Source organism: Dermochelys coriacea, chromosome 3 (genome assembly GCF_009764565.3).
Source record: "Dermochelys coriacea isolate rDerCor1 chromosome 3, rDerCor1.pri.v4, whole genome shotgun sequence".
Taxonomy (NCBI): Eukaryota; Metazoa; Chordata; order Testudines; family Dermochelyidae; genus Dermochelys; species Dermochelys coriacea.
The window spans coordinates 170,532,843-170,559,875 of record NC_050070.1 but is presented as its reverse complement, the minus strand read 5'-3'; the positions used below and the strand labels follow the sequence as shown (position 1 = coordinate 170,559,875).

Genomic DNA, 27,033 nt, shown 5'->3' with positions numbered 1-27,033 from the left:
TTTAGATAAGGTAGATGTATTCAGGTTGGAAGGGCCTGCTGAAATTCATCCTAGGGTACTTAAAAACTATTTGAAGCAATCTCAGAACCTTTAGCAATTATCTTTGAGAACTCATGGAGGACAGGTGAGGTCCCAGAGGACTGGAGAAGGGCAAACATAGTACCTATCTTTAAAAGGTGAAAAAAGAGGAAAATTATAGACCAGTCAGCCTAACTTTGTTACCTGGAAAGATACTAGAACAAATTATTAAACAATCAGTTTGTAAGCACCTACAGGACAATATGGTTATAAGGAATAGCCAGCATGGATTTGGAAAGAACAAATTATGCCAAACCAACCTAATTTCCTCCTTTGACAGGATTATTGGCCTAGCGGATAGGGGGGAAATTGTAGACATGATATACCTTAATTTTACTCAGGCTTTTGACAGTCTCACAAGCAAACTAGGGAAATGTGGTCGAGATTAAATTATTGTACGGTGGGTGTGACAATACATCTCTGTATTCACACCCTACACACTACTGTAATAATCTTTGGATAAAATATGCCTTGTTAAGGTACCATTTGAAAACTAATAACTCACTGGTCAATAATATCATGGTTAAATGCATGTAGCAATATTATATGTAAAGTTATAAACATAAGCTGAAATCATGACTGAAGTACGTGTACCAGACAAGCCTCGAAAGTGGGTAAACCTGTTTCTCAAAGACAAAAGACAAGTTGATGCCCTGGCCAGGTGTCACCAAGCTGATGGCTGCAGGGCCACCCGATCGGCTGGCTGCAAAGCTGCGCCAGCGTGGCTGTCCCTGGGGGGCCTGCGGTGGGGATGCTTTGGGCTCCTACAGGGGAGGGGGGGCACATGGGGAGGGGCAGGGCCTCGGGCACAAGAGAAGGGGTTAGCTTCCCTGGGCAGCCTGGTCACCAGCTGCCCATGAAGATGAAATTCAATAAAGTGCGAAGCACATCACTTACAAGTACATCAAATGCACAGCTATAAAACGGGGAATAACAGGTTAAGTGGCAGTACTTCAGAAAAGGATCTGGGGGTTACAGTGGATCACAAATTGAATATGAGTTAACAGTGTGATGCAGATGAGAAAAAGGCTAATATCACTGAGGGGTATATTAACAGGAGTGTCATTTATAAGACATGGGAGACAACTGTCCTACTCTACTCGGCACTGGAGAGGTCTCAACTGAGTTACTGTGTTCAATTCTGGCCACACACTTTAGGAAAGATGTGAACAAATCAGAAATAGTCTAGAGGAGAGCAAAAAAAAAAAAAGATAAAAGTTTAGAAAACCTGATCTATGAGGCAAGCTTAATAAAAATGAGTATGTTTAGTCTTCAGAAAAGCAAACTGAGGAGAGGTTTAACAGCTATCAAATATGTTAAGGGCAGTTATAAAGAGGACTGTGATCAATTGTTCTCTGTGGCCTACTGAAGGTAGGAGAAGAAATGATCTTAATATGCAGGGAAATTTAGGTCAGATATTAGGAAAAACTTTCTAACTAGTTATGCTCGGGAATAGGCTTCCAAGGGAGGTTGTGGAATCCTTATCACTAGAAGTTTTTAAGAACAGGTTGGACAAACACCTGTTGAAGATAGTCTAGGTTTACTTGGTTCTGCCTCAGTCCAGGGGGCTGGACTTCATGACTTCTTGAGATTCCTTCCAGCCCAGTGATTCTATGATACAAAACAAATTATTTTAACTTATCAAATTTTGTTATTTTTATCTAATTAACTATATCTGCATTAAGAAAAAATAAAACCACTTATCAACATGAGAGTGCACCAACATTTTAGAATGTATGCATGACAAGTAGTATAGAAAACTCATTTATGATAGTATATTTTAAACATCTGAGAAATAAGTATGCAAATCAGATAATTTTAGAAATTCTACCTTGATTTTGCTCAGTCTGACTTTTTCAAGGTCTGTATTCCTGATTCCTAAGGTACCTGGTTAAGAAGAAAAATGAGTCTTGGTGCTTTAGATTTCAGCTTATGTTTTACACATCTGAAACAGTAGTAACTTTGTGATCTTGGTTAAGTCACTTGGTGACTGACCCTGCAAAGCTGAACTCAGTGGGTGGGCATTTGATTAGTGAGTTTGAATGGGTAAAGAAAACAGGCCCTTAAAAACTCACTACTCTTAATTTCCCTCACTCTATGAAAGTAGGAGAATGGCACTTACCCTCTTTTGTAAACCACTTTGAGTTTTACAGATGAAAAGTACTACATAAGTAGTAAGCAACAGTACCAGTAACAGTGTCCATCTTTTTGTTCTGTGCTTGCACATTCACCTAACACAGTGGCATCCCGGCCCATGATTTAGGCTCCTAGGTGCTACAGTAATCCAAATAACAAATACTATTCATGAAGAAATACTATAGCCACTTATTTGTGTGCTGTACACGTGCTTTGGTAGCTAGATCTCTGGCTGTGAGCTCTTGAAGTCCAATGTACCTAACCCAGTGGGAGTTACCTGTCCCTGCTGTAGATTAAGCTGAGGGTAGTGTGCATGGATTATTTATTTAAAGCTAAGGCTAAATCATGGTTTACTTGCGAAGTCTTGCCACCCTGGCCCTTGTCCCCTCATGAAATGGTTTTTGAAAGGGGCCAGGCTGTGTCTTGAGGAAGCTTTGGCTGGATTCCCCCTTCCCTTGGGGCCCGCCCCCGCCCCCCGATTGCAATTTAACTTCCAGCAACACCAAGATTTCCAGCTTGACTCATCATTATTTGCCGCCCCGCTGTACAAACGCGGACCCTCCCTGCCCCCCACCGCTCTAGCGCTGAACGGCACCGGCCAAGCACGCGGGGCGGGGAGGGAGCCGCCGGGGCGAGGCCCCGAGTCTCTCGCTCCGTCCTCGCGCCCGGGGGCCAGGCGGCCCGCGAAGCCCGCGCGCGCGGGGCAGGGAGGCGGGCGGGCCGCACTCCGGCAAGGGGCGAGGCAGCCCGTGCGGGCGCCCCCTGCTGGGAGGGGGAGGCTGCGAGCCCCTGGGCCCTCGCCCGGCTCCCTGCCCTGCCTGTCACGGTCCCGCTGCCACCCTGGGGGGGGGGGCCCGGGCAGCGCCGAGCTGGGCTGCCGGGCTCCGCGCGCTCCTGGCCGCGGGCGGGGAGGCGGGGGGCGGCGCACGCCGCGGAGGGCGCTCAGGGGCCCGCCTCGCGGCCGTCGGGATCCTGCGGGAGGGAGGAGCCGCCGCCGCCGCCGCCCGGCCGGCCGCGCGGGTAAGCAGGGCGCGGGGATGGCGCGCGGCGCCTGGCGAGCTCCCGGGGGCGCGCGCGCCGGCCGCAGACGGGCTGCAAGGGGCAGCCGGGGGAGGAGCAAGGCGCGGGAGCCTGGCTCCCTCCCAGCGCCCCGCCGAGCTGGGGGCATCGTCTGCCTCCCTCCCGCGGCTCGCTTTGTCCGGGGGGCTGGCGGGCCCTTGCCCCAGGGCCAAAGGGCGCTCGGCATCCACCTGGGCGGGATCTGCCAGCTCCTCATCGTGCAGCCCCGGCAGGTCGTTGCATTTCAGCAGAAGCAGGCTCTGAGCGAGCGCCGCGTGCAGGGGAGACTCCACGGAGCCCTGCAGAGCTCGGGCCACTCTCTGATCGCAGCCCAGCCCCTCGGCAGCTTCGGGGGGGGGGGGGCCCACAGGCACCTAGATCTCGGGGGAAGAGCGCTTCCGAGGCTCTAAAATACAGCTGTGCAGTTACACCAGCCATTGGTCCAGCCTGTCACCCCTCAGACACTGCCCGGGCAATTTCACACAAAGAACAAAAATATGTAACAGGAGTATTAAGGCTCCGACTTCAAAGCAGGCAGGAAAGGCAAATCGGAGACTCCAGGCTCTCCCCTTGACTCACCGCACGCGGAGGTAGGTATTGAGTGCTGGATGGATGCTACTTAGAGCGATTCCACTGTACACCCCTCTCTCCATCCCGCAATACTTGTCGGAGGTGTTCATATATAACACGTTGCAAGAAGGTCTCATTCCCCCCCCCCCCCGAGGATGACTCAGTCAATCATTAAAAATTTCCAGCTTCCAGTAAAAATGGCATCAGAAGCCATGCCCCGGGGGGAGGCGGGGGAGACATGAAAAATGGGTTCTGTTCCTGTCTCCATTTCCTTACACACACACAGCTGATGTTCATCTCCTATTTGAAACGTTTATTTTGAAATAAGAAGGGCTAGTATTCTTCTACAGGCTTTTGCGAAGACTGGATCCAATTTTCGAAGCCTGTTGCCAATATTTGTGAGTCATTTCCTTGGAATCCTACCTTAGAAGGAAACTTGTAAAAGAATAATAATAGCTCTTATTCTTCATGGAAAGTAGCACACAGTACAGTGGAAGACAACTTGCTCTTTGTTCCAAAACACTTTTTTTGTTTTGGTTTACTTTCTTCAGCGGACAAAAGCGAAGAAGGCAATATAATTAATCCCATAAAACATCTAATTTATGGTGCCAGCGACATTCGTGTACCGCTGCACTGGAATGAAAAGCGAACTGGGAAAGCAATTTTAATTGGTGCGTCTTTAAAAAATAAATAAAGAGAACCGCATGTGATTTTGGAACTCTGTGATATTAAACTGCTTCGCTTTGTCAACCCATCCAGACTTGCTTGACCCCTTTTCTTTCTGTTACTTCAGTAATAATAATAATAATGTCTAGCACTTTTCCAGCTACAACATACTTTACAAAGGGTAACTAATTAGAAATACTAATTACAAAAAAAACTTATGTTAAAATAACATTAATTATAGTTTACAGTAACGGGAGCATCTTTCATCACCCAGGATCCCAAAGTGTTTTGCAAACTAAACTTCCCTGGACTTCAGTGGAGGCAGGCAGGGGTTCTATAGACCTGGAAGAATCACGCAGCCACCAGTGGGGTGGTGGTGAGGCATATGGCAGAGGCCAATGGACATTTTGGCTGAGAACATTGGAAGAAACATCTATTCTTATTTTTAAAAAAATACCATGGAATCTTACTGTTCCCATAAAACATAGAAGGTTTTTAAGGACTCATCTGGGAAAAGAGTATATAATAGACTTCATGGAATCTGGTTTCACACCTGCTAAAATCATAAGACCATAAGAATGGCCCTACTGGGTCAGACCAAAGGTCCATCTAGTCCAGTATCCTGTCTTCTGACAGTGGCCAGTGCCAGGTGCCCCACAGGGAATGAACAGAACAGGTAATCATCAAGTGATCCATCCCTTGTTGCTCATTCCCAGCTTCTGGCAAACAGAGGCTAGGGACACCATTCCTGCCCATTCTGGCTAATAGCCATTGAGGGACCTATCCTCCATGAATTTATCTAGTTCTTTTTTGAACCCTGTTATGGTCTTGCCCTTCATAACATCCTCTGGCAAGGAGTTCCATGGGTTGACTGGGCGCTGTGTGAAGAAAAATCCTCTGACAAAAAAAATTGCAAATTTGCATACATTGTCATATATTTACATAAATCCAGGTACAGACGATCATAAACAGCTGCCTTCCCATTTTAAAGTTTAGCTGTAATGAACCCCAGTGGGGAGATATTTACACACACTTGGAGGGAGCACCTGAGAGGTGCAATATACTCTGTTTAAATCCCAATAATTAAATAATTTAAAAAGTTGTCCTTGCCATTCTTCTTCTCTTTAATGGTGACAAGTAGTAAGAAAACAGATGGGGAGGAGTATCTGCTAATACTACTTAATTAACCCCAAAATATCAAAGGGAAATGCAGGAAGTCAAAACATTTAAAACAGTTGTGTTCTGGCTTCTGAAAATAAGTGGTAATAAGATCTTAAGGTCATACACTGAAAAATTAAAAATCCAAAAAGTGCATTTTTTCTCCTATGGAACCGTTTGCTGTCTAAGCTTAGGGAACAACTCAGTAGCCCCAAGAAACCCCGAAAATGTAGCCCCAAGAAGTTGCCATAAGAAAAGCAGGAGGAAGGGAATTAAATGAAAAATCTGAGGCACGCGTCCATTGAAAAAGATGAGAAAAAATATTCTTAGAATTAGGTCTTATGAGAGAGGCTGGAGCATCTGGATTTGGATAATCTAAATTAGGAGAGAAATCAAGGAAGCAGATGATGATTTAGAAGCATTTTCATGCCAGAGCTATTTCTTAAAACACACAAATCACTCTCTGATTTCATGTGAATTCCCCCCGCACTGAGCTGGGAGTCTAGCATCAGAAAAAAATAGTGGATTGCTTTAGTTTCCCTGAATTAAGGGCCAAAAACTACAGGGAAAAACACTAGACTTGGCAGGTCTGTAGTTTATCTACCTCAGAGGGATGAAGAGATGAATTGACCCTGTTGGCGTGTAGATCTGTTGTTCTGGCAGTCTAGGTATTTCAGACCTGACTTAACTCTGTCACTGCTGTTGGCACATGCATATGTATGCCCAGTAGCTTTTAATCTACATATCCAGTGCAGCATGCATATGAATGAATGGAAAATCACACATCTGCAAGGCCCTGAATGATTTTGTTCCCATCTACATCCCTAGTTTCATTTTCTCCTTCTTCCCCTTCTCCTCCTTGCACTTTTCCCCCCTTTCACTTTATTTCTCCCTTTACCTTTTTGTTCCACACTCTGTTCCATACCTCCTATCAGGCAGCCTCTATCTGAAACAGTCTCCCTTCTGATCTGTGAAGTATCTTCTCTCTTCTCTTTCAAACTAACCTCTTCAGTCAACTCTTGCTTACTCGTCTTCATTAATAATCCCCACACCTTAACCGTTGTCAAGTACTTTGCCTTGTGCCTTTTTCTTTGTTTGTTTGACAGAAAGCTGGCCAGTGTAGGGACCAGCTCTGAATCTATATGTATAAAACACGGTACATTTGTGATGCTACTATATATTAATATTATTTAATAATCACAAAGAAGGAGCAGGTACGACAGAACTTCCTTCCCACTCTGATGTGTTCCCCCCCGATGCAATCCCACATCTTGACTTGTGTCTCTGCTCTCTCCTCCTGGAAGTCTCGCTGTTACCAAACTGAACATGACCAAACCCTGGCCGCTCGACTCATTTTCGGTCATTGGGGATAACATAACCATTCTCCCTGTCAGCCAAACCCTTAACGTAGGAATCTTCTTTGACTCCTCCCTTTCTCTTGCTGCATCTAGGTTATGGACAAATGTTGTTGCTGCTGCAGCCATGACCCATCCTCATCGCGCTGTGTCCTCCAGGCCTTGAGCATCTCCCGTCTTCCTTACTGTAGCTTCCTCCCAGACATACCCCCACATCCTTCCAGTCTGAGCTCAAACACAGCGACCGAGGGATCATCTCCCTTGCTCACTGCCCTGACCACAGGGAATCCTCTACTGTCTCCTTCTTCTTTCCCTGCATCCAGTTCAAGCTTCTTTGCTTCATCTTCAGAGTCCTTCCCAACTCTGCTGCCCCCTACCGACCACTCCTCTCGTGTGGCGCCGCCTCTCCCCCACGCCAGCAATGACGCCGGCATTGCTTTACCCGTGTGCCAGCTTCTCACATGAGCATCCCATCTTGCCATTACACATGGAAAGCCCTCCCTGCCTGAGCTGTAAGGGCACTTCCATTTCCTCCTTCAGCCCCCTCCCCAATGCCCCCCTCTGCTGTCTACAAAAAAGCAGCCAATTCATAATGCTAAACTGAAGAGGGAAGGGACTCGTTTACACTATTTCTAGTTTTTGTAAATGTATATATATAAACATAGCATATATTTGACTAAAAGAAAAGGAGTACTTGTGGCACCTTAGAGACTAACAAATTTATTAGAGCATAAGCTTTCGTGAGCTACAGCTCACTTCATCGGATGCATTTTGATGCTGTAGCTCACGAAAGCTTATGCTCTAATAAATTTGTTAGTCTCTAAGGTGCCACAAGTACTCCTTTTCTTTTTGCGAATACAGACTAACACGGCTGCTACTCTGAAACATATATTTGACTGTATTTCTCTTCCCCCACCCTTTGTCTGGCACTTGTTTTCTGAGACTGTAAACTCCCTTGAGCAGGGACTGTGGTTTGCAGGTGGTTGGACAGTGCCCAGCACAATGGGGCTTTTGGGTGCCACATCAATGTAAATATTAATCAGGTACAGCCAAAACATTTGGGCAAATTTATTTCCTAAATACATGGCTCAACAATTGTTTAATCCAGCTAGGAAAAGCAAGGCGATACAGTGTTTAGAAAGCCCTCCTGTCCTTAAATCATGCCTTTGTACTTTGGGATTGCCAGAATATATGGTAAATAGTGAGACCTGAGCAGTACAAGCTCAGGAGTTAAGAATGGAGTAGCCACTGGAAGTCTATTTCGTTTTGTCTTTATTGATCTGAGCGAGACCCTGCAGCATTATTGTAACAAGCATTTTAAGTGTAACTTCTGTTTTTAGAGGCATTCCAGAACTGTACAAAGAGCCCTTTTCATTGCCATTGCATCAGACTTGTTGTAAAGTGAATGGCATCATTAGAGTTCTCTCATTAACATCATAATGAATCTGAAGGAATAGTGAGTGAAAATCCTAGCAAATGGAATAGAGTAGCAATGTATAGTAGTCTTACAATATAAAACTGCATGCAGAAACAGTTTGGCATTTTAACCTTCAGGCTGCTGTAGGTGCCTCAGGGTGTCCTCCTGCTGCATGCATTTGGCTGACAACGTGGAAAAGTTGTGGTAGCCTACGGATGAAGGGCTGAGTTCAATAAAAACTGCCACTGAAGCCCACACAAGGCTCCAAAATGGATGTAAAAATATTTGAATTCAGCCCTAAATGTCAACCTTTTGCTGCAGTTTTGTATAGTGACTGTACTGTGCACTCAGTATACATATTTTATCCGTTTATATCCAGTCGTGTTAATGGAAGCTCACCATTCATATGTTGTTCTGAAAAGTCCCAATGAAATAAATGCGAATTGGATTGAATCCAGATATTGCATACAATAGTGTAGTGTAAATGGATTGCGAATGTGACTAGGAGACAATGGGATCTGGGTTCTGTTTCTCGTTGTGCCACTGATTTGCTGTCCGGCTGGTAAAGCACTTGGACTAAATCCTGTCACCCTTAATCATGATGAATAGTATCCTAACCTGCAAGCAGTCATATTGAAGTCCTTCTGTGGGCAGTCAGGTATTATTTATCTTGAGTAAACATGGCAGAAGTGGTGCTTAGAAACTTTTTTTTTTTTTTCAGAAATTACCTTTTATTTGGGATCCAACTTTGGACCCCAGGAGCCTGATTTTCAGAGGTGCTGAGAACCCGAAACTCTCTGTTAAGACAAGTGGACTTGTGGGAAGTAAGGGCACCCCAAATTAGAGGCCTCTTTTGAAATGTTGGGCTTCAACCTCTGTGCATGTAAACTAGTTTCTCTGCTGCAAAATTGGGGATAGTGACACTTACCTTTGTAAAGTACTTGGAGATCAACAGATTAAATGCTGTGTAAATGCTATGGATTATTATTTATGTTTTTATTATGTTATAAAATGTTACAGAGAACAGAATTTGTTCATGGACAGTAGCTGTTAATAAAAGTTAAACCAACTTCCCTCTATTAATTTTGTATGTTCTAAATAGCAGGCGCAGTTAATTAACTTTAAAAACAGTCTGCAAAATTGTATTTTTCCAAGATTAATCTGTTTCTACTCTGAGAACTGCGCAGAAAGCATCCCTGCCCGTTCTTCTTTCCATGTGTGCTGTCTATGTGTTTGTGCTCAAACACAGAAAGACCCCTTTGAAATGAAATATTGTTTTAAAAAAAGCAGGACTGAAAACTTTGATTCCAAATTTTATTCTAATAAAAACATCTGTCAGAAAAAGGCATCTGCGAGAGATGCTGATTTATAAGACGTTATTAAATGCAAAGAAATCCTGACTTCTCCAAAGCAGCAGAGGGTCTCTTCCAACCTCTTTTCTCTAAGGACAAATGCTAAGTCTTGACATGGTGCCAGCACCAGGAGACTGATGTCTGCCTGTGAGTGACTGCTCAGGGCAGATTAATGAGTAGATCAGTTCATGGGTGCTTTCCAATGACAGCATAATCTTTTTCGGTAGCATATATTTGATTTTTAGCTGGTTCTCAGTCCCGGGTGAGACTGAACTACTCTTACTCTGGCCATGTGGGGGCACTCTAATGGTAAATACATAAGATATAGTAACTAATAGCTATAATGTAATCGACGAGGCTGGTAGGTCGTGGGCCATAATTCCCCGCGGGGGCATTGTTTCTTTCTCCAGGGAAAAGAAAGGCTTAACTAAGATGCTACCAATGAGAATACGGACTAAAAATATTCTGTATGTTGTATGTTCCCCCGTACCGGAGGGAGTTCCAAGCCACATCATAATTTGGTTTCATAGCGGGAAGTTGAAATTGCACATTTACGGTTGGATTCCGTAGTCCTTCCTCAGCCAAAACTCCCAGAGACTTTAGTTGAAACCCCACCTGACTCCCACGATTCAATCTGAAGTGACTGTACATTTGCTACTTGAGTAAGGGCTACAGGATCGAGCCACAGTGTTATCTAGGTTTCAGAGCAGCAGCCGTGTTAGTCTGTATTCGCAAAAAGAAAAGGAGGATTTGTGGCACCTTAGAGACTAACAAATTTATTTGAGCATAAGCTTTCGTGAGCTACAGCTGGTAATCCGATGAAGTGAGCTGTAGCTCACGAAAGCTTATGCTCAAATAAATTTGTTAGTCTCTAAGGTGCCACAAGTCCTCCTTTTCTTGTTAGTGTTCTCTAGCAAGCCAGCACTCGCCCATTTCTGAAGAAAGTGGCACTCCGGGTGCATTATTAAGGTATCTGACAGATGTTAATGATTTATTTTTCTTAATCGCTCACTTCTGCTGCTTCTGATATCTTTCTCCAGCCAGGCAGAGTTTAATAGCTCGCATTTTGAATTGCTGGGACCACATCCCGCCCTCTCCCCATTCCCCACCGGCCTCCCCTTGGATCCTAGTCTTCCTGCAGTAGCACCGACCTGAGACACGCAGGAGGAGAAAACTAAACCCCAGTTTCTTGGAGAGAGGAGGAGCGGGAGGGGCCAGGCTGTGTCTCAGTGCATTGTTCTGTACTCCTGTGCCAAGAAGTAGGTGAGCTGGGGAAAGTGAGCCCGAGGTATTGCCCCTTTCAGGAAGTTTGCTCTCTCGCTTTGCGTTTGCACTGGGAGGCAGATCGCTGCCTGGCGCTGGCCCTGGAGTCCCGGCTCCTGCTTAATATTCCGCCTGCTTCGCTGCTGTTGTGCTTGGCTCCTGTGGGACTGCAACTTACGGCTTGAAACTGGAGCCAATTTTCTGTCTTCATCTCACAGTGTTTTGACTGGAGGCAGATCCAGTGCAGTCCGATCGGGGCTAGTGGAAACAACTACCTAAGTCTCTTCTGTGTCTTTCGCTTGGGAGCAGGGGAGCAGAAAACAAACCCACCCACCCACCCCCACACACGCACCCACCCACACGCGCACACACACACACACACACACAGACACACCCGCGCGCGATGTGGCTGCCGAGGCAGGGCGGCTGAGAAGGAGAGCATGGGAAGCGAATGAACTGATTTGTTACATACAATCTGTGAGCATCGTTTGGATCTGCTCGTTTGCTTTATTTCCGTGGAAGGCGGTGGGAGGGAAGGATCTGTGCATGGGGGGGATCTCGGGGAGGAGAGGGAGGGATCCTCGATGCGTGTGATCTGGGCACTCTTTTTAGTAGCGGTCCCCCCCCCCGCTAAAGGATGAAAAATGTCATTTTAAAAGGCACCTGGATCAACGGACCCCGGGCGGGGGGGGGGAGGGGAGTCGGAGAACAATAAGCAATGGACTAGAGAGAGCCGGAGAAAGAGACGAACCCGCTGCAGCAAGATAGAGACACCACTGGTGCGAACAAGAGAGTTTGGGGGGCTGCGTAATTACGCGGCGAGAGAGCAAGCGGCGAGGCAGTGGCCGGAGGGCAGGACGAAGTGGGGCGGGGAGGGGGGGGGGAAAGAAAAGGATGGCGAAGAAGTGACGGTCCCTGCTGGAAAGCCGTGCTCCTCCTCTGCGGTGCCGGGGGCCTCGCCCTTGCCCGGGGCTGCTCGGGCTGACCTGGCTCTTGTGTTCCGCTTGCAGGTCTCGGGCGCTCAGCAATGACTCTGGTGCTGTCCATGCAGAGCTTCCGCGAGCCCATTGTCTCGGGAGGAGCGGCCGAGATCGCGGAGTACCAGACCCTGTGGGAGTCGCCCTGTGGCGGCAAGGCTAGCCCCTCGGAGCCTCAGCAGCGGGGAGACAGGGCACCATGTCATCCTCTGGCAGGTATGGCTCCCCTTCTGCCTCTCTGGGCCAAACGGTGGGGCTGGGGACTCCCTACCCTGAGGGGGAAAAGTACTCTGGGCGAAATGAATGTCATCCGTGGGGTACTGACTATATTCAAGAAGCCCGTGCTTTTCTGGCAGAGAACTGGATCCACTGGCACCAGCTTCTACATGCCGCAATTTATCTTGCACAGCCTTCATTCCTCCTAAAGCAAGGGCTAGGGAGGGGGGCCGGGGGGGGGGGGAAAGAGATGGCTACATGAAAAGGAGGTCCTTTCAATTTCATCTGTGGAAGCATATGCATAGATTGGAGGACTGGTGCCCAGGAAATATTATGCTACAGTCACTCTCCAAAGGGATACAAGGCATGCCATTCGGGCTAGTTGTCATTTCTTGTCTATGGATCTTAAGGAACCCTGCACATAACTGGTTATTATAACAAGGCATTTGCCATAAATACATTTCCTATTGGCCAAAACAGGGCTTGGGCTTCCTATGGAGATGGTGTCTATTTTGGTGCGGGGTGGGGGAAAAGAAGGGGGTCCAAGCATGGCCATCTTTATTTAGATTTTTGTGAAGATAAAATATTATAAACATTTGGATTGTAACTATTCTGGGTGCCAGTTAATAAATTATTGAGTAATGATGAGTGATGCTATAAACTGTATTTGTTCTAAGATATAGGTTTCAGAGTAGCAGCCGTGTTAGTCTGTATTCGCAAAAAGAAAAGGAGTACTTGTGGCACCTTAGAGACTAACAAATTTATTAGAGCATAAGCTTTCGTAAATGCATCCGATGAAGTGAGCTGTAGCTCACGAAAGCTTATGCTCTAATAAATTTGTTAGTCTCTAAGGTGCCACAAGTACTCCTTTTCTTTTTGTTCTAAGATATGTTACCTTTTTTATCATGAAAGGCAGAAAGAGACTCTTACCTTTTGTTGATCTGATCTATGCTACAGTCAGTTGTAATTTGACATGTCCACTTCTGGCTTTACACAAAACGATCAACTTCTGAAAAATTATTTTAAGCTACTAAATCTTATTCCAGCTGTATGGAATATATTTAGCAACTGTAAAATAAAATTTCTTCTGTAACTCATGGTCCATGGAATCTGAACATGATACACTGGAGAATGCCACTACTTGTTGGACTGCTTGTAAATTCAGAATGAAAGTTTTATTAAAGAAAAATATACAGAGAATGTCTAAGTATGCCAAATGCACTAATGTCCTATAGTGTCTATCAGAATGACCTTCAATTGCCCATGCTATTGCATCATATAAGTTATTTATTAGTAAGGTAAAAAGTTTATTTGTGATCACTACAAATATATATAAACAAACGTGGTAGACTTATCCTGTAGTGAGAAAGGAAATGAAAAGTATTTTGTTTGGAGAACCTCAGGCAAACCACATGTCATTTGTCATATCTGATCTATTACCCACAGGATCACATTACAGGGGAATTTCAAATCCTATAACAACATCCAAGATCACATACTTTAAAAGGAAATATGTGGAAGAAGAGGATTTTCATCCACCACTCAGCAGCTGTACGCATAAAGTATGTTTTTTAATAGATTTTTTTTGTACTGAGCATTTCAAATACTTAGTAACACTTGCTTGACTCATTTCCAGAAGTTGACATACTCCACCCAAATGATGAGAATAATCCAGCTGTTTGCATAGAAACAAATAGTTCACACTTGTTTGGTTGTATTTTATTATTGTCATCACATAGCTTAAGAAACAAAGGGGTTTGTTCAGCTATAATAACAGTAAATATAAACACTCCGAATAACTTACTTTTCTCACATTTTTTATTCATAAAACATTTAAACTGTGTTTACAGAGGTTACTCTAGAGCTTACACACCAAAAATGCAAAATGTAAATTTAACAAAAGTAAGCTCCAGGCTCTCCCATTTTTTCAGTACTCTTTTTCCAGGATTGCTCGGCTCAACATACCCTGGTGGGTGTATAAAATCCTACATAGGAACAGAATTATTTGAAAGGGGAGGATATTCTACTCCAAAATTGAATCTTACTTATAAAATAAAAACCCTAATTCAAAACAACAAATTAAAACCCCAGACAGCATCTTTTTTTCTCGAAAGGGGCCTGGGTGGGGTTATAGATTACATTTGACACGTGACCACATACATTGATGTTTAACAATTCATGGGAAACTGTTTATGCTCCTGCTTATTAAGCGCTCAATCCTGCAAGGTACTGAGCTCCCTGCCTTGCACCTTGCTGGATCATGGCTGATTTCTCTGGCAGTGCTACATTGTGCATTTAGTAGCTGAGATATAGATAAACCTTCCCCCAATATATTCTTTTATTGTAAAATCTGTTTGAATTAGTGCTTGTAAAAAGAACCACTTTGACAGTCCTGGAAATTGAAGCCCTCTCTCTGTCTATAGAATAGTTAATGCAAGTGTAACACCCGGTGCTGGGTGCAGGAGGGGGTTTGGGTGCTGGGTGCAAGCTCTGGGAAGAGGTTTGGGTGCTGGGTGTGGGCTCTGGGCTGGGACAGAGGGTTGGGGTATAGGAGGAGGTGTTGGGCATGGGGCTGGGCTGGGGATGAGGGGTTTGGGGTGCAGCAGGCAGGCTGCCCTGGGGCTGGGGGGGCCAGAGAGGAGGACTCCCCCAGCCCTCTTCCTGCTGGCAGCAGTGAGCTCTGGGGGGGGAGACCCAGGGCCCTCCCTCCCTGGCCTGACACTCACCCAAGCGCCCACAGGCTGCTGCTCAGGAGGTCCAGCCAGGAACATGTCCCCTACCCCCCCCACCACCTGAGTCAACTCGGAATTGCCTGCTGGGGCGGGGGTGGGAGGGATGATATGGGCCTCCTCCCTCTGCAGGTGTAGCAGCCGCCTCAGCCTGCCCCCAGCGCCACTCCCTTGTAGCCGACAGTGGCAGGGATGCTCTGGGGAGGTGCGTGGGACAGCAGGCGGGGCCAGGGGACACTCCGGGGGAAGCGCTGGGGTGGCAGCCAGGGCTGGGGGGGGGGAGACTCAGCCCCAAACATTGGTGGAGCTGGGCCCCCAGACCCTGAATTTGCTGGAATCCAGGCACCACGGCCCCGTATAACTTGCTGCCCGTGCAGATATTGGGAATTAGAGCAGCCTGTGTGATGTGTTTCTTCACTCCTACGCAGATTAAAGTCTGTGCTAAAAATGGAAATTAGTTAATACTACTGGGAGTAACATTCACTACCCCTCTGCACTTTGATTCCCATGGTAGAGGTCACAGAGCAGAGCCCATGGCCTTTTGGGCGTAGTAACCTGACCATGCTGCCAATGCTGAGAAGGAAATCCTGGCAGGAGCCTAGAAGGGAGAGCAAATCTGTGTGCTTGTGGCCAGAGTTTTCCATAAATCCCCAGCCTCTTCTAGTTTCCTGACCTTGCTCCCACTAGACCCAGGGATTGTTGGGTGTAGTACTCAGCTCAACAGCTGCACTCCAGATGCCGCAGTGATATTTGATTGTTTTTACCATGCGGCCAACATTTTTCCACACAATAGCGTGGTAAAAGCGTTTTGACTAATAGAGACTCCTCCTTGTGGAGGCCTATTTCACTGGCAGTTCTGACATTCGTTCCATCTGCACTGTTGTTACTGGCTGGCCTTGCTCTCCTTAGCAGGCCTTTGGTATGGAGGGCATGCAGGAGGAAGCCTCCCTTCAGGCTGGTGGCTTTGGTGAAGCCCAACCGTGGATAGGGCCTGCTCCCTGCTCCATTCACATAAAAAACCACATCAGCTAAAACATTTCAGAGAAATTGCACAGTAGCTTTACAGTTTACACAGGATGCAACTAAAGAGCCAGCTTTTCACATTCAATGTTGGGTCACTCAAACCTGGATTTGCGCACGCAGATGTTTGCCTATACATATCAAACACTTAGCTATTTGCCTCCCCAGTATGGGTGCACATCTGACATTCTGGCCATGAAAAATAGGATCCCTAAATGCATGGGTGCATAAATTCAGAGGCCAAGCTGAGATCCCCAAGGAAATTTGGCCCACCCAAAATGTTAGCTGGATTTACGTACTGCCAATAGGCTGCTTAATATTTTTTTTATTGCATAAAGCAAAACACTCTAACCCCTTTTTTTGCCTCTTCTCTTTCGTTTTCAGACAGTTTCTGTTTTTGAGGAGCGGGCACACATTCTTTACATGTCTTTGGAAAAACTGAAATTTATTGATGATCCTGAAGTCTACCTACGGAGATCCGTCCTCATAAACAATTTAATGAAGAGAATCCATGGAGAAATTGTCATGCAAAACAACTGGTGCTTCTCTGCTTGCTCTTTTGGTGGTCCCTCATCGCAAGAGTGGTTTATGGCTCAAGACTGTCCTTATAGAAAACGTCTTCGGATGGCAAAAGAGGAGTGTGAAAAGTTCCATACTTGCTGCTTTTATCAAGAATGTAGCAGTCACTATTTAAATTTACCCTTCTCTGTTAATACTAATGGGGAGACTTCTTCTTCCTCTTCTTCCTCCTCCTCCTCTTCCTCCTCCTCCCCTATATCTTTGCCAAGTTGTTCCCACCAGGTGGATTATGGCATCGACAGCACCCCTGTTTACAGGCATGACGACCAGGTTCTTGCTAACGAAATATTCATTACTAATGCCGAGTCTCATGGTAATCAGGAAAAGGCAAAATTAAATGATGAGAAAGGAGGTAACGAAACTGATCAAGATGGTATCACTCTAAACTGTGAACCTATGAAAGGCGACCTTGCTCTTGAATGTAAAGGCAAATTTTATGATTATTTTGAGACTGGATGTAATGACAAGAGCAACATAAATGAATCTTGGAAAAAGTCCTTAAGGGGAAAGGAATCTTTGCCAAGTAATAAAATGTGCTGCAGCAAAGGAAGTAAAATATGAGCCACCTTTTTTGCTGTAACTCTGAAGCATGCACAGCATGTTATCTATCAAAATTGTATTTTGAATGGATTCTTTATAGTTTTGTACAACGGATACAATCATGCCACAAACATTGCAGATAGTTTTAAATGACTGGAGAGCAGATTGCATAAAGCATCTGTATGATCTGCATCAGTGAGCTAGTTATAAATATGGAGACTTCGTAAAGAGCACAGTTGAATTACTGCTTACAACTATCGTTTAGCTTTTGTTACTGAAAATACCAATAAACCAGATGGGGAAAACATACCCTTTTATATATGCCCTCCCACATTGAGTCTGCCATTAATTAAGAGGAACCTCCATTATGTTTACCAATTAGTTAGATGTTTGGTAAACAGATTGATATTACCAGCAAGGGTGCTCTGCTTCTTGTAACACAATATTTGTTGTGACAAAAGACTGGATACTATGGACTGGGATTAAACAGCTTCTACACTCTCATACTGACACTGTTAAATTCATGTATTTAACAGGTTTGTAAACTGACAAAGATAGGGTGTATTGTAAGGAAATACCTATTTATGGGATCTTAAGCAGAAATACCACCTACAGCTCAATCACTTGCACATTTTCAGCTCAGCTGTAATAATTAATGAGGCTTATGGTGGTTTGTTATTATCTAGGGCAGGTTTTTTTGGTGCCTTACTTTTTATCTTAATTTTTGCCAGCGTGAAAATTAAGTATAAAATCTGAGCTACAGCAGGGATTTATTAACCTAAACAGAAAAAAACAGGATGGATCAATATTATTAGAAACCTGTAATCTTTGAAATACTGAGTTCAACTTCTTATTCAAACATCGCTATTCTTCGTTTTTGATGCTCGATTGCTTTTTGATTTGCTATCCTTAGGAAGGGATTTAAGAAACAATAGAGAGACGTGTCTTGTAAACAAGCATTAGATGCTTGAGCATTTCTATGGCAACTGTCTGTTGCTGAGGATCCTTTTTTTTTAATTCTTCCATATAATGAAGTTCATGAACCAATGGCATGCTTTATACTTTATTCTGTTTAGCATAATTTCTCTCTTTTAGATTGCAAAAGCATGTGGGGGTTTTATATGACTTTTGCTGTTGACTTAAAACAAAACAAAACAAAAAGCACAATGTTAATAAATAATGTGGTGATATGATTTTATCTTAAATAAATGTTTTAATTTTAAAAAAGATGATTTTGGAGAAACAGGGCTTGAAGTTTCAATGATTAAAGACAAAAAATTTGGACATACTTAGGTACATCATTTTAAAATGCACATTTTTAAAAACACACACATTGCATTTTTCAGGGGGTGATTAAGAATATGTTGGGTCCTGGATCCACCTAATTTGTGGGTTCCACACCCACCTGAACAACTGTGGATGTGCTGTGCATACCAGCCAAATCCAAACCATAGATGACACCTTATTGCTGCCTGTCCCTGACCGGGACATTGTGAATCCAAACAATAGCGTTTTCTCATTGGTTCTTGCCTTAGGAACAATTAGCTGTGCTCATGCTGTCCATTGTTCACTAAGGGTGAAATTCACCTCTGTGAACGGAAGCAGCCCAGTTCCAAATTGGGTGTAAATGGGATTTAAGGAGTGCACAGATCTTGTGATGGCCTCTGCACAGGAATAAATTTCACTTTAAGTACAGTCCAGCACTCTTTTAAGTCACTCTTTTAAGACAATCTTTTATCTATGGAGTTTATTAGTGCAGAATCAGATTCTGATTCACTGCTGCATTGGGTTCCTCTTAGAATGTAGGCCATGGATTCCAAAGTGTCTCTCTTAATCCTCCCCTGCTGTTATTTTTCGTTATGGCAGGTAATATGTGTACCCCATAGTCAAGATTACAAATTGGGCATCTTTCATCAACACCTCCACTGGTCACTCTTGGAAGCTCACCAACAACTTTAGATATGTAGTTAAATAAAGTTACCTCAATATTTGCAGTATTTCCTACAGGAAGGATATTGAATGCCTAGGGAATTTTTAAAAAAACTGAGATAACCATTATTTAGTGATCTAAGACAAAACTGCCGTGTTTGTAAGAGTTATCATTGTAACAGGAATCGGACAACAAATAGAGGAAATATGGATTATGCCTGATTTCTCCAAGACAGAAGCTTTTTTATTATTAATAATATTATAAAATATAGATCTCATTCATACAGTGTATGAGTAGGATCATCATTTAGACATTTGTCCACAAGGACCAATTATTTAAAAGCTGATTTTCTTGTATTATACCCAGTTAGTCTAGTAATATCTGCTCTTTTTTTCAGTATTTGATAAACATTTGATGTTTTAAGCGTAGATATTAGATCCTTGTATACTAATGTGTTGTTGTAGTAAAGTGAGGTTTCCTTGGTATATATTTATTAAAATGACCAAAATTCATTTTGATTTTACATCTTTAATGGCTGTTGGATTCGTCCCCTAATCCCGCCCCAAGGAAATATCATTTAATCAAATTGTTCCATTATTGAAAAGATTTAAATTACAATCAGTTCTTTTACCACAGATGCAGACCAATACAGAAGTCTAAGCTGTCCATTTTTAGAACACTTTGGAACAGAATTTTAAGATATGCTGACAAATGTAAAAGATTAGTTTGCGGCATAGGAGCGGACATCTGGGATTGTACAGGTAGAGCTAAGGACAGAATTGGGCCAAACGTTGCAAACTACAGTATTCTGTTAGGGCCCAGTCATGCAGAGTGGTGACCACTTGTGAGGTGCTGAATGCCATCAAGTCCCATTGTATTCAGCACTTTGCACACTCAGGCCCATTTGAGAAAACTGCATCCAATGTATGAAGCCATAATGCCATGGTATTAGTTTATGGGTCTTGTTACACTCTGTTGTTGAAATGTGGAATTATCTGAAACAATTCTATAATTATCTCTGTATATAAAATGTATTTCTAAGTCACCTACCACCTTGGTATGTCTAAATGTTGGACAAAATTAAGACCTATCAGAATTTATACAAAGATGGTGTTATTTTATCTGTTCTCTGAGAACAGCAATGTGAATTTAAGTGTTCCTTTATGTCTGTCCCCTTACCCTTCTTTATAAACTATAACAAGTGCTGAAAGTAAATATGTAGAACTCAACAGTATACTAAACATTCCTATTTGTTTTTCAAACGGACAAACTATTGTTATGTTAAAGAGAAAAAGTATATCTGAAGCAACCTGGGTAAACTGTCAAAAATATAATAGCTATTGTTGTGAGTTTCAGCTTAGAGATTCATAGTGGGTTTTGTAGTTTCATTTTTGTTTTGTAGTGCTTTAAGTTATACTAAGGAGACAGGGTCTTTTCCCTGTAACTATTCAGTACCAAAGACACTTTTGTTCCTAGCACAAGTTTCCAACAATTGATTCTTTTCAAGATCATATTCATTCCCTTCTCTTTTATGTTTTATGTGAAGCTTAATGCATCTTCCCCACCTTGATACCAGTCTATCTGCTTGAGAGAACTGGTCAGAACTTCTTATCTATTGAGGAATTGTTTTCTTCTGCACCAAAAGATACTTTACTCATAGAATATAATATGATAAAACATTGAGGCAATTCTATGCTTATATCTCAAGTCTTAGAATACAACAGAAAATAGAAACAGAACAAGGTGTTTCTGTTGCTATGTCTATTTTACTGTTGATAAGAATAAAAGTGCTGTTTTATCTCCAGGATCACTTCCCAATAGATTATACATTCCCCACTGAAATGTATAGTATATTTCAGTTGAAAAAAGTACTGCATTTCTTTTCTAAAACATACACAGTAACACTATTGTGCTTCATTCATACTTATTGTATTTGTTAAAGGGTTTACATTGTACAACTTCTATGAGGATAACTTGGAAAAATAGTTGGAATGGAAGTTGTTTAGGTGTTTGAAGTGCACGCAGTGCGAGCATTTAAATATGGGCAGAGGACAAGTGTCCATATCACTCAAATTACCAGCATAACTGGCACTAATTGGCAAGCTGGAGGGCAGTCTCAGCAGAGGGGGCAAAAGCTGAATGAGCCATGAAAGCAGAGCTAGGCTTTCACTACTAGAGATGAACCCCTCCAGAGCAAAAGATTGAGAGAAACTGCTGTTTTCATCTATGGAAAAAGTGAAGAGGGAAATGTTATTTACCCCTTCACATAACACAAGAACCAGGGGTCACCCAATTAAATTAATAGACAGCAAGTTTAAAACAAACAAAAGGAAGTACTTCTTCACACAACTCACAGGCAGCCTGTGGACCTCGTTGCCAGGAGATGTCATGAAGGCTAAAAGTATAACAGGGTTCAAAAAAGAGTTAGAAAGTTCATGGAGGATAGGTCTGTGGATGGCTATTAGCCAAGATGGTCAGGGACACAACCCCATGCCCTAGGTAGCCCTAAACATCTGACTGCAAGAAGCTGGGAATGGATGACAAGGGATGGATCACTCAATAATTGCCCTGTTCTGTTCATTCTCTTTGAAACATCTGGCACCAGCCACTGGTGGAAGACAGGATACTGGACTAGACGGACTATTGGTCTGACTCAGAATGGTCACTCTTACGTTCTTATGTTTCATCACCCCATGGTCATTCTTCTTCCTTTTCCTCTTTTACCATATTTTCCATCTTACCAAATTTCCCTTTGATTCAGACTCTTGAACTTTTAGTCAGTGCGGTGCCATTCGCTGCCATACTTATTGGAAGATCCAATTCTGCACAGCAGAGACAATGAACAAGTTCAAAAATACAGGAAGACTAGAATGTTTAAAAGAAGAATTAAACCGATATGACAGATTCACCCAGACATTCTGGTTGCTTTGTGCCAGTCTGGCAAAACAAAGCAGTTGTAAACCTGGTTTAACTGTCTGGCTAAACTGGGTTTATAGCTAATTTATATTGCCAGAATGACCCAAAGGCAGAGACTAGTATTGGTAAATCTAGCCCAATATTTTAAGTGGAGAAACCAGGCTAAATTCTGCACTCAGTTACACCTATGTAATCTCATTGGCTTCCTGAAATAAAGAGGAAATCCAGTGGTGTAACTAAAAGCAATTTTTATTTTACAATCATAGAAATATAGGGCTGGAAGGGACAGCATAGGTCAGCTAATACATCCCTCCACTCTGATGCAGGTTTACGTTACTTAGACCAATGTCTAGATATAGAAACTTTGGTAAATTTTATCAAAATGAATCATTAATTTCAATGGACAGTTTAAACTGCTATGAAATCTCAGATGTTTTTTATTAAATGAATACCACAATTATGCTAAAGATCTCAAATGTATTTGTTCTCTTGTATTGTCCACTCATCTCCATGCAATTCATAAGAAGTGGAGCAATTCTCATTTTATGAAGATAAAATCTAGTATACTCAGTTTAGTAATAAAGTTATTTCACAGTGGTGTGAAACAGTAATAATAAATTTCCTAGCAGTATAGACAGTATGTCTGCTAGAAGAACACAATTAAAGAAGTACTTGCAAAGAATCATATGGGAGGTTATAAAGATGTGAATCTTTCACAACAGCCAATGAATCCAATCAAGAGCACTTAGAATATACAGTAATTTCCTGTGTTTTTGAATATCACTTTTAAATGCTATGACAGATGGAAAAAGATGACTAAACTATGGGAGTTTACACAAGTTTGCCTTGTGATGTTTGCAAACTATCTCTGTGAGGTCCATTTTCTCTAATGTAAACATCATTCCGGCGTTGTGCCCAGAGCTTCTGCATCAGTTAATCCAGCACAGATTAATTTTGAAAATGTGAAATATGTTCCAAAGGCCATGTAAGGCAGTGTTTTAGTCCTGGTGAATTGAGCAAAGATCACTTTTGGGTGTGGAGGGACTCATTAGGGGGGTGGAATGAAAATCCCACCCCTTTTGGCTCTCCATAGAGTGTGTAAAACAAAGCTGCTGTAGCTGTGGGGCTAGGCTGAATTCACCACAGAGGGTCTGTGGCTTTCTATATCAGAGAAGCCTGTGGTAAGGTATGGAATGTCTCTGATCAGACATGTGAACCCAGCTGAGTGATTATGCAGACATTGCTGCAGTCAGAACTGTGCAGCTTTTTGTTGCTTTCTCAAGCTTTTATGCCATGGAATGCTGTAGATAATTTATGATACTGCAAATGCAGCCCGGAGGCTGAAGGTGTTTTAATGCTCCAGTTTTGCAAATGTCTCCAGAAAGATGGTGGAGACTTTATTCTCATAAGTCTCAGCAACTAAGAAAAGTTCTCCTACCAAATTCAGCTGGGCCCATTGGCCATGTATGCAAGTTTGCAAGCTTGTTTGTATACATTAGTGCAAAAGCTCTTGCATTCAAGATCCATACTGAACAGGGCAATGTGCTCAGTGAAAAGGCGTAAGATCTCAGGTTAGGGTACCAGGAAAAATCAATGAGAAATGCTGTTTTACTTGGAAAATGACATCTCTTCTGCTATATGCAGTGTTGTTGTAGCTATGTTGGGCTAAGGATATTAGACAAGGTGGGTGAGGTAATATCTTGACCTGAAGCTAAAGCTTTTCTCTCTCACCAACAGAAGTTGGTTCAATAAAAGATATTACCTCACCCACCTTATCTCTCCTGCTAGTTATTCCTCTCTGACAGCACCACATCGTTGTCCAGTTTACAACAGAGAACATCTTTTCAGATGTACCAAGCATGTAGAAACAAGACAAATAGACCCTTTGAGGTCTGTTCATTTCATTCTTTCTCTGAGCACAGCATTTTCCTTGAAGGATGCAAGGTAATAGCCATCTGTGATGGGGTGTCCATCCCACACAAATCCTGAATAGATAAAATAGGCCAATTAGCCAACATGCTGCACCTGGAGGGGCCTAATGGCTGATGAAGTCCAACTGTGGGAGGAGTTGGGCCAGGCTTATAAAGAGAGGAAATTGGTGGTAAGAGAGGGTATGTAGAGAGGTAGGAAAGAGTTTAGGGAAATTGCTGCAGGTCAGAGCTTGAGCAGACTATGGTTGCTGGACATAGTGTCTGTAGGTTGAAACCCAGAGTAGCGGATGGGCCTGAATTACTCTCCTGGTCACTGGGAAAATGGTACAATTTGGGAAGTGGATGGGAAGAGTGCCTCAGATTGCAGATAGATCATTTGGCTGGTGTGCATTTTTCCCCAGAAGGGGAGTACAATAGTGACCTGGGCTGCGTCACGAAGAGGGAGTAACTTGAATCCAGACAGTGAGAGATATCACAGGGTGAGCAACCAAAGGAAGGGACATCAGATCAGTTGAGAACTAATCTCCAGATGAGCCATAAGCCACAGCAGTAAGTAGTAAACCCTGTGATACTAACTGTTTCATGTTTCAGAGTAGCAGCCATGTTAGTCTCTATTCGCAAAAAGAAAAGAAGTACTTGTGGCACCTTAGAGACTAACAAATTTATTTGAGCACAAGCTTTTGTGAGCTACAGCTGTCGTAGAAGTAAAGTAGCTGTAGAAGTGAGCTGTAGCTCACGAAAGCTTATGCTCAAATAAATTTGTTAGTCTCTAAGGTGCCATAAGTACTCCTTTTCTTTTAACTGCTTCATGTGCCCTATATGCCTCTTAAAGCAGTTAAAGGCACTGACTGTTTCCAAGCAACATGCCAATCACATAGGCTTGACCAAGACATTCATTACTATCAGATAATTATTAATATATTGGGCTGAATCCTCAGCTGTGAATCCATGTAGCTCCATAGACTTTGATAAAGCTATACTAGTCATACTAGCTTACAGGATTGGCCCATTAGTTATAATTTTTGTCCCCTCCTCTTAACCAGACATATGGTACAAATTAAAAAAAGACACTGTCCATAGACCAATGCCACCTTCATTGCTTTCTGAGACAGATTACTGCAGGTGTCAGCTCAATTTTTGTATTTATTGGTGTTCTTTTCCTGTGAAATTCAGAAAACGTTACCAGATTCTTTTTAAAATCACCTGGTTTATTTTTCAACCTCAAAATCTTGTCTATATATGTAGGTATCGATGGCTATCTGTGCTGTGATCTATTCAGTCATTGAGGCATATCCCTAACATCTTTATGAGACTCTTTGCCATCATCAGTCATTCTTTTAGCCTTCATTATTTTAGGGCAAATTCTTGCTCACCTTAATCATGTGACCAGATCTACTGCCTACAAATCATTTTCTTAGCCATCAGGCTACCACAAGTTCACTTCTGTGAGTAAGGTGATCAACAGTTGACTTAAAACTTTATAGGTCCTTTACTTTGTGAACAGCCAGCTGATATACACAGGGTTAGTAAATGTTATGTTATGTAAGGTCAATAACACGCTTTTGTCAACTTTTGACAATCTTTTGTCAACATTAACTATTTCACTGCTGATCATTATAAATGAGACACCCAGATGAGTTTACCCCATCATCCCAATTGTCTTTCAAGCCTCCCAAGGTACCAAAAGACCCAGGTGGGCCCTGCCCAGCTACCAAAACCTCCATTTTCCCTTTGTCAACCCTTACCATGCAGTTCTGTGTTGTTGATAGAAAAATCTTGTTAAAAACTGAAGACGTGGTAACTGTATAAACTAAATTTAATTTAATATCAAAACGGGCTAGGGATTATTTATTGACATTTTGAATTTATTTAAAACCTCACATTTTTAAGTTAAATGAAGTCACCACAGAATTTCCAGTCACCTGCTCGAGTGCTACATGAGTCAGGCACATTGCTGCAAAATTTAGGCCTCTGTTGCTGTGGAATATTTGGGGTCTTGAAGGATTGTTTAGGGGGCTGGGACTCAGGCAATGTGCATTCAATTCCTGGCTCTGCCATGACTCCCTGTCTGACCTTGGGGAAGTCACTTAATCCCTCTCTTCCTCAATCCTTCAACTGTAAATTCTCCTGGATAAGATTATTATGAGTATAAAAAATCATAAATCTTCATGAATCACACAGAGGGGGGCCCCGGAAGTACCTAGATTATATGAGGTTTTATAAGTGGTTTTGCCACACTGCCTCTTCGCAGTGCTGTTGACAAGGGGAATAAAGAGATTGGGGAGGGGGGGAGAGAAGAGAAAAATTGTAAATTATAGCATCATAGTGTTAGGCGGGCCTCATTTTTCATCCCCCGTGATCACTCCATGTGGCAGTGGGTGTGTAATGGGAAACTGTTCTGTCTGTCCTCTCTGCTTTGTTTACAGGTGCCAAGAAAGACTCGGTTTTTGCCCCTCCAGCTTAGTGGTAAGAAAACCTTTAGCAGCAGCAGGTAAAGAAAAAGGTTGCCCACTGGTTTCATTCCTATTTGATGGGCTGGCTGGCTCTCTTCGCAAGAGCGGCAGGGAAGAAATCATTAGCATAACAAAGAGCCATATTATAGCATTGCACTGTGCATTTCTGAGCTTTCAAATATCTTGACACATTTCGGGATGTTACATAAATCTGAATACCAGGTAGTACTAGACAAATTTATTTACTAAACCCTTTCCTAAAAGCTAAAGCAATTTGAACACTCTCACTGACGATGGAGCTGTGACAACTGACAACAGCTCAGGATCTGCCCCACAGAGAGAGGTTTGTTGAGCAAAAGTCTGAAAGCAATAGCAGCCCTCTTAATATTCTTTGGTTTGGACTTAACAAACTCTTACATTGCATGCAGGGAATATGGCCAGAGATTTTGTTGGTATGTGTTATTTTGGCTAAACAAACCAGAAACCCCAGAGACTAGATTTCTTTTTTCTTGACCTGGGTCTCCTGTAAACATTTTAGCCAGCTACTTTGGCACATTCACCAGAACTGCTACCACTTCTTTGTCTCTTGTGTTTCATAGCCAAGGTCTGACATGTCTCCTCTTGCCTGCGGTTGGGATTCTGGATTGAGTCAGTTATTAAAGCCATGTGACCCTTGTATAGCATGCAC

At 43.0% G+C, this 27,033-nt stretch overlaps 1 protein-coding gene across 3 annotated transcripts; it reads left to right on the top strand.

The window, feature by feature from the left end:
• The first annotated feature begins 3,156 nt into the window (after positions 1-3,156).
• On the top strand, positions 3,157-22,430 carry SERTAD4 (SERTA domain containing 4). Of its 3 annotated transcripts, none has more exons than XM_043511807.1 (4): positions 3,157-3,234; positions 12,065-12,247; positions 13,694-13,809; positions 16,381-22,430. In XM_043511807.1, the coding sequence occupies exons 2-4, from the start codon at positions 12,082-12,084 to the stop codon at positions 17,134-17,136; spliced, it is 1,038 nt and encodes a 345-aa protein (XP_043367742.1). In that variant the 5' UTR covers positions 3,157-3,234; positions 12,065-12,081; the 3' UTR covers positions 17,137-22,430. The 3 variants fall into 3 exon arrangements, with proteins under 3 accessions (XP_043367742.1, XP_038252098.1, XP_038252099.1); XM_038396170.2 differs by lacking the exon at positions 3,157-3,234 and adding an exon at positions 10,871-11,531; XM_038396171.2 differs by lacking the exon at positions 3,157-3,234 and adding an exon at positions 11,693-11,833.
• Positions 22,431-27,033: the final 4,603 nt, after the last annotated feature.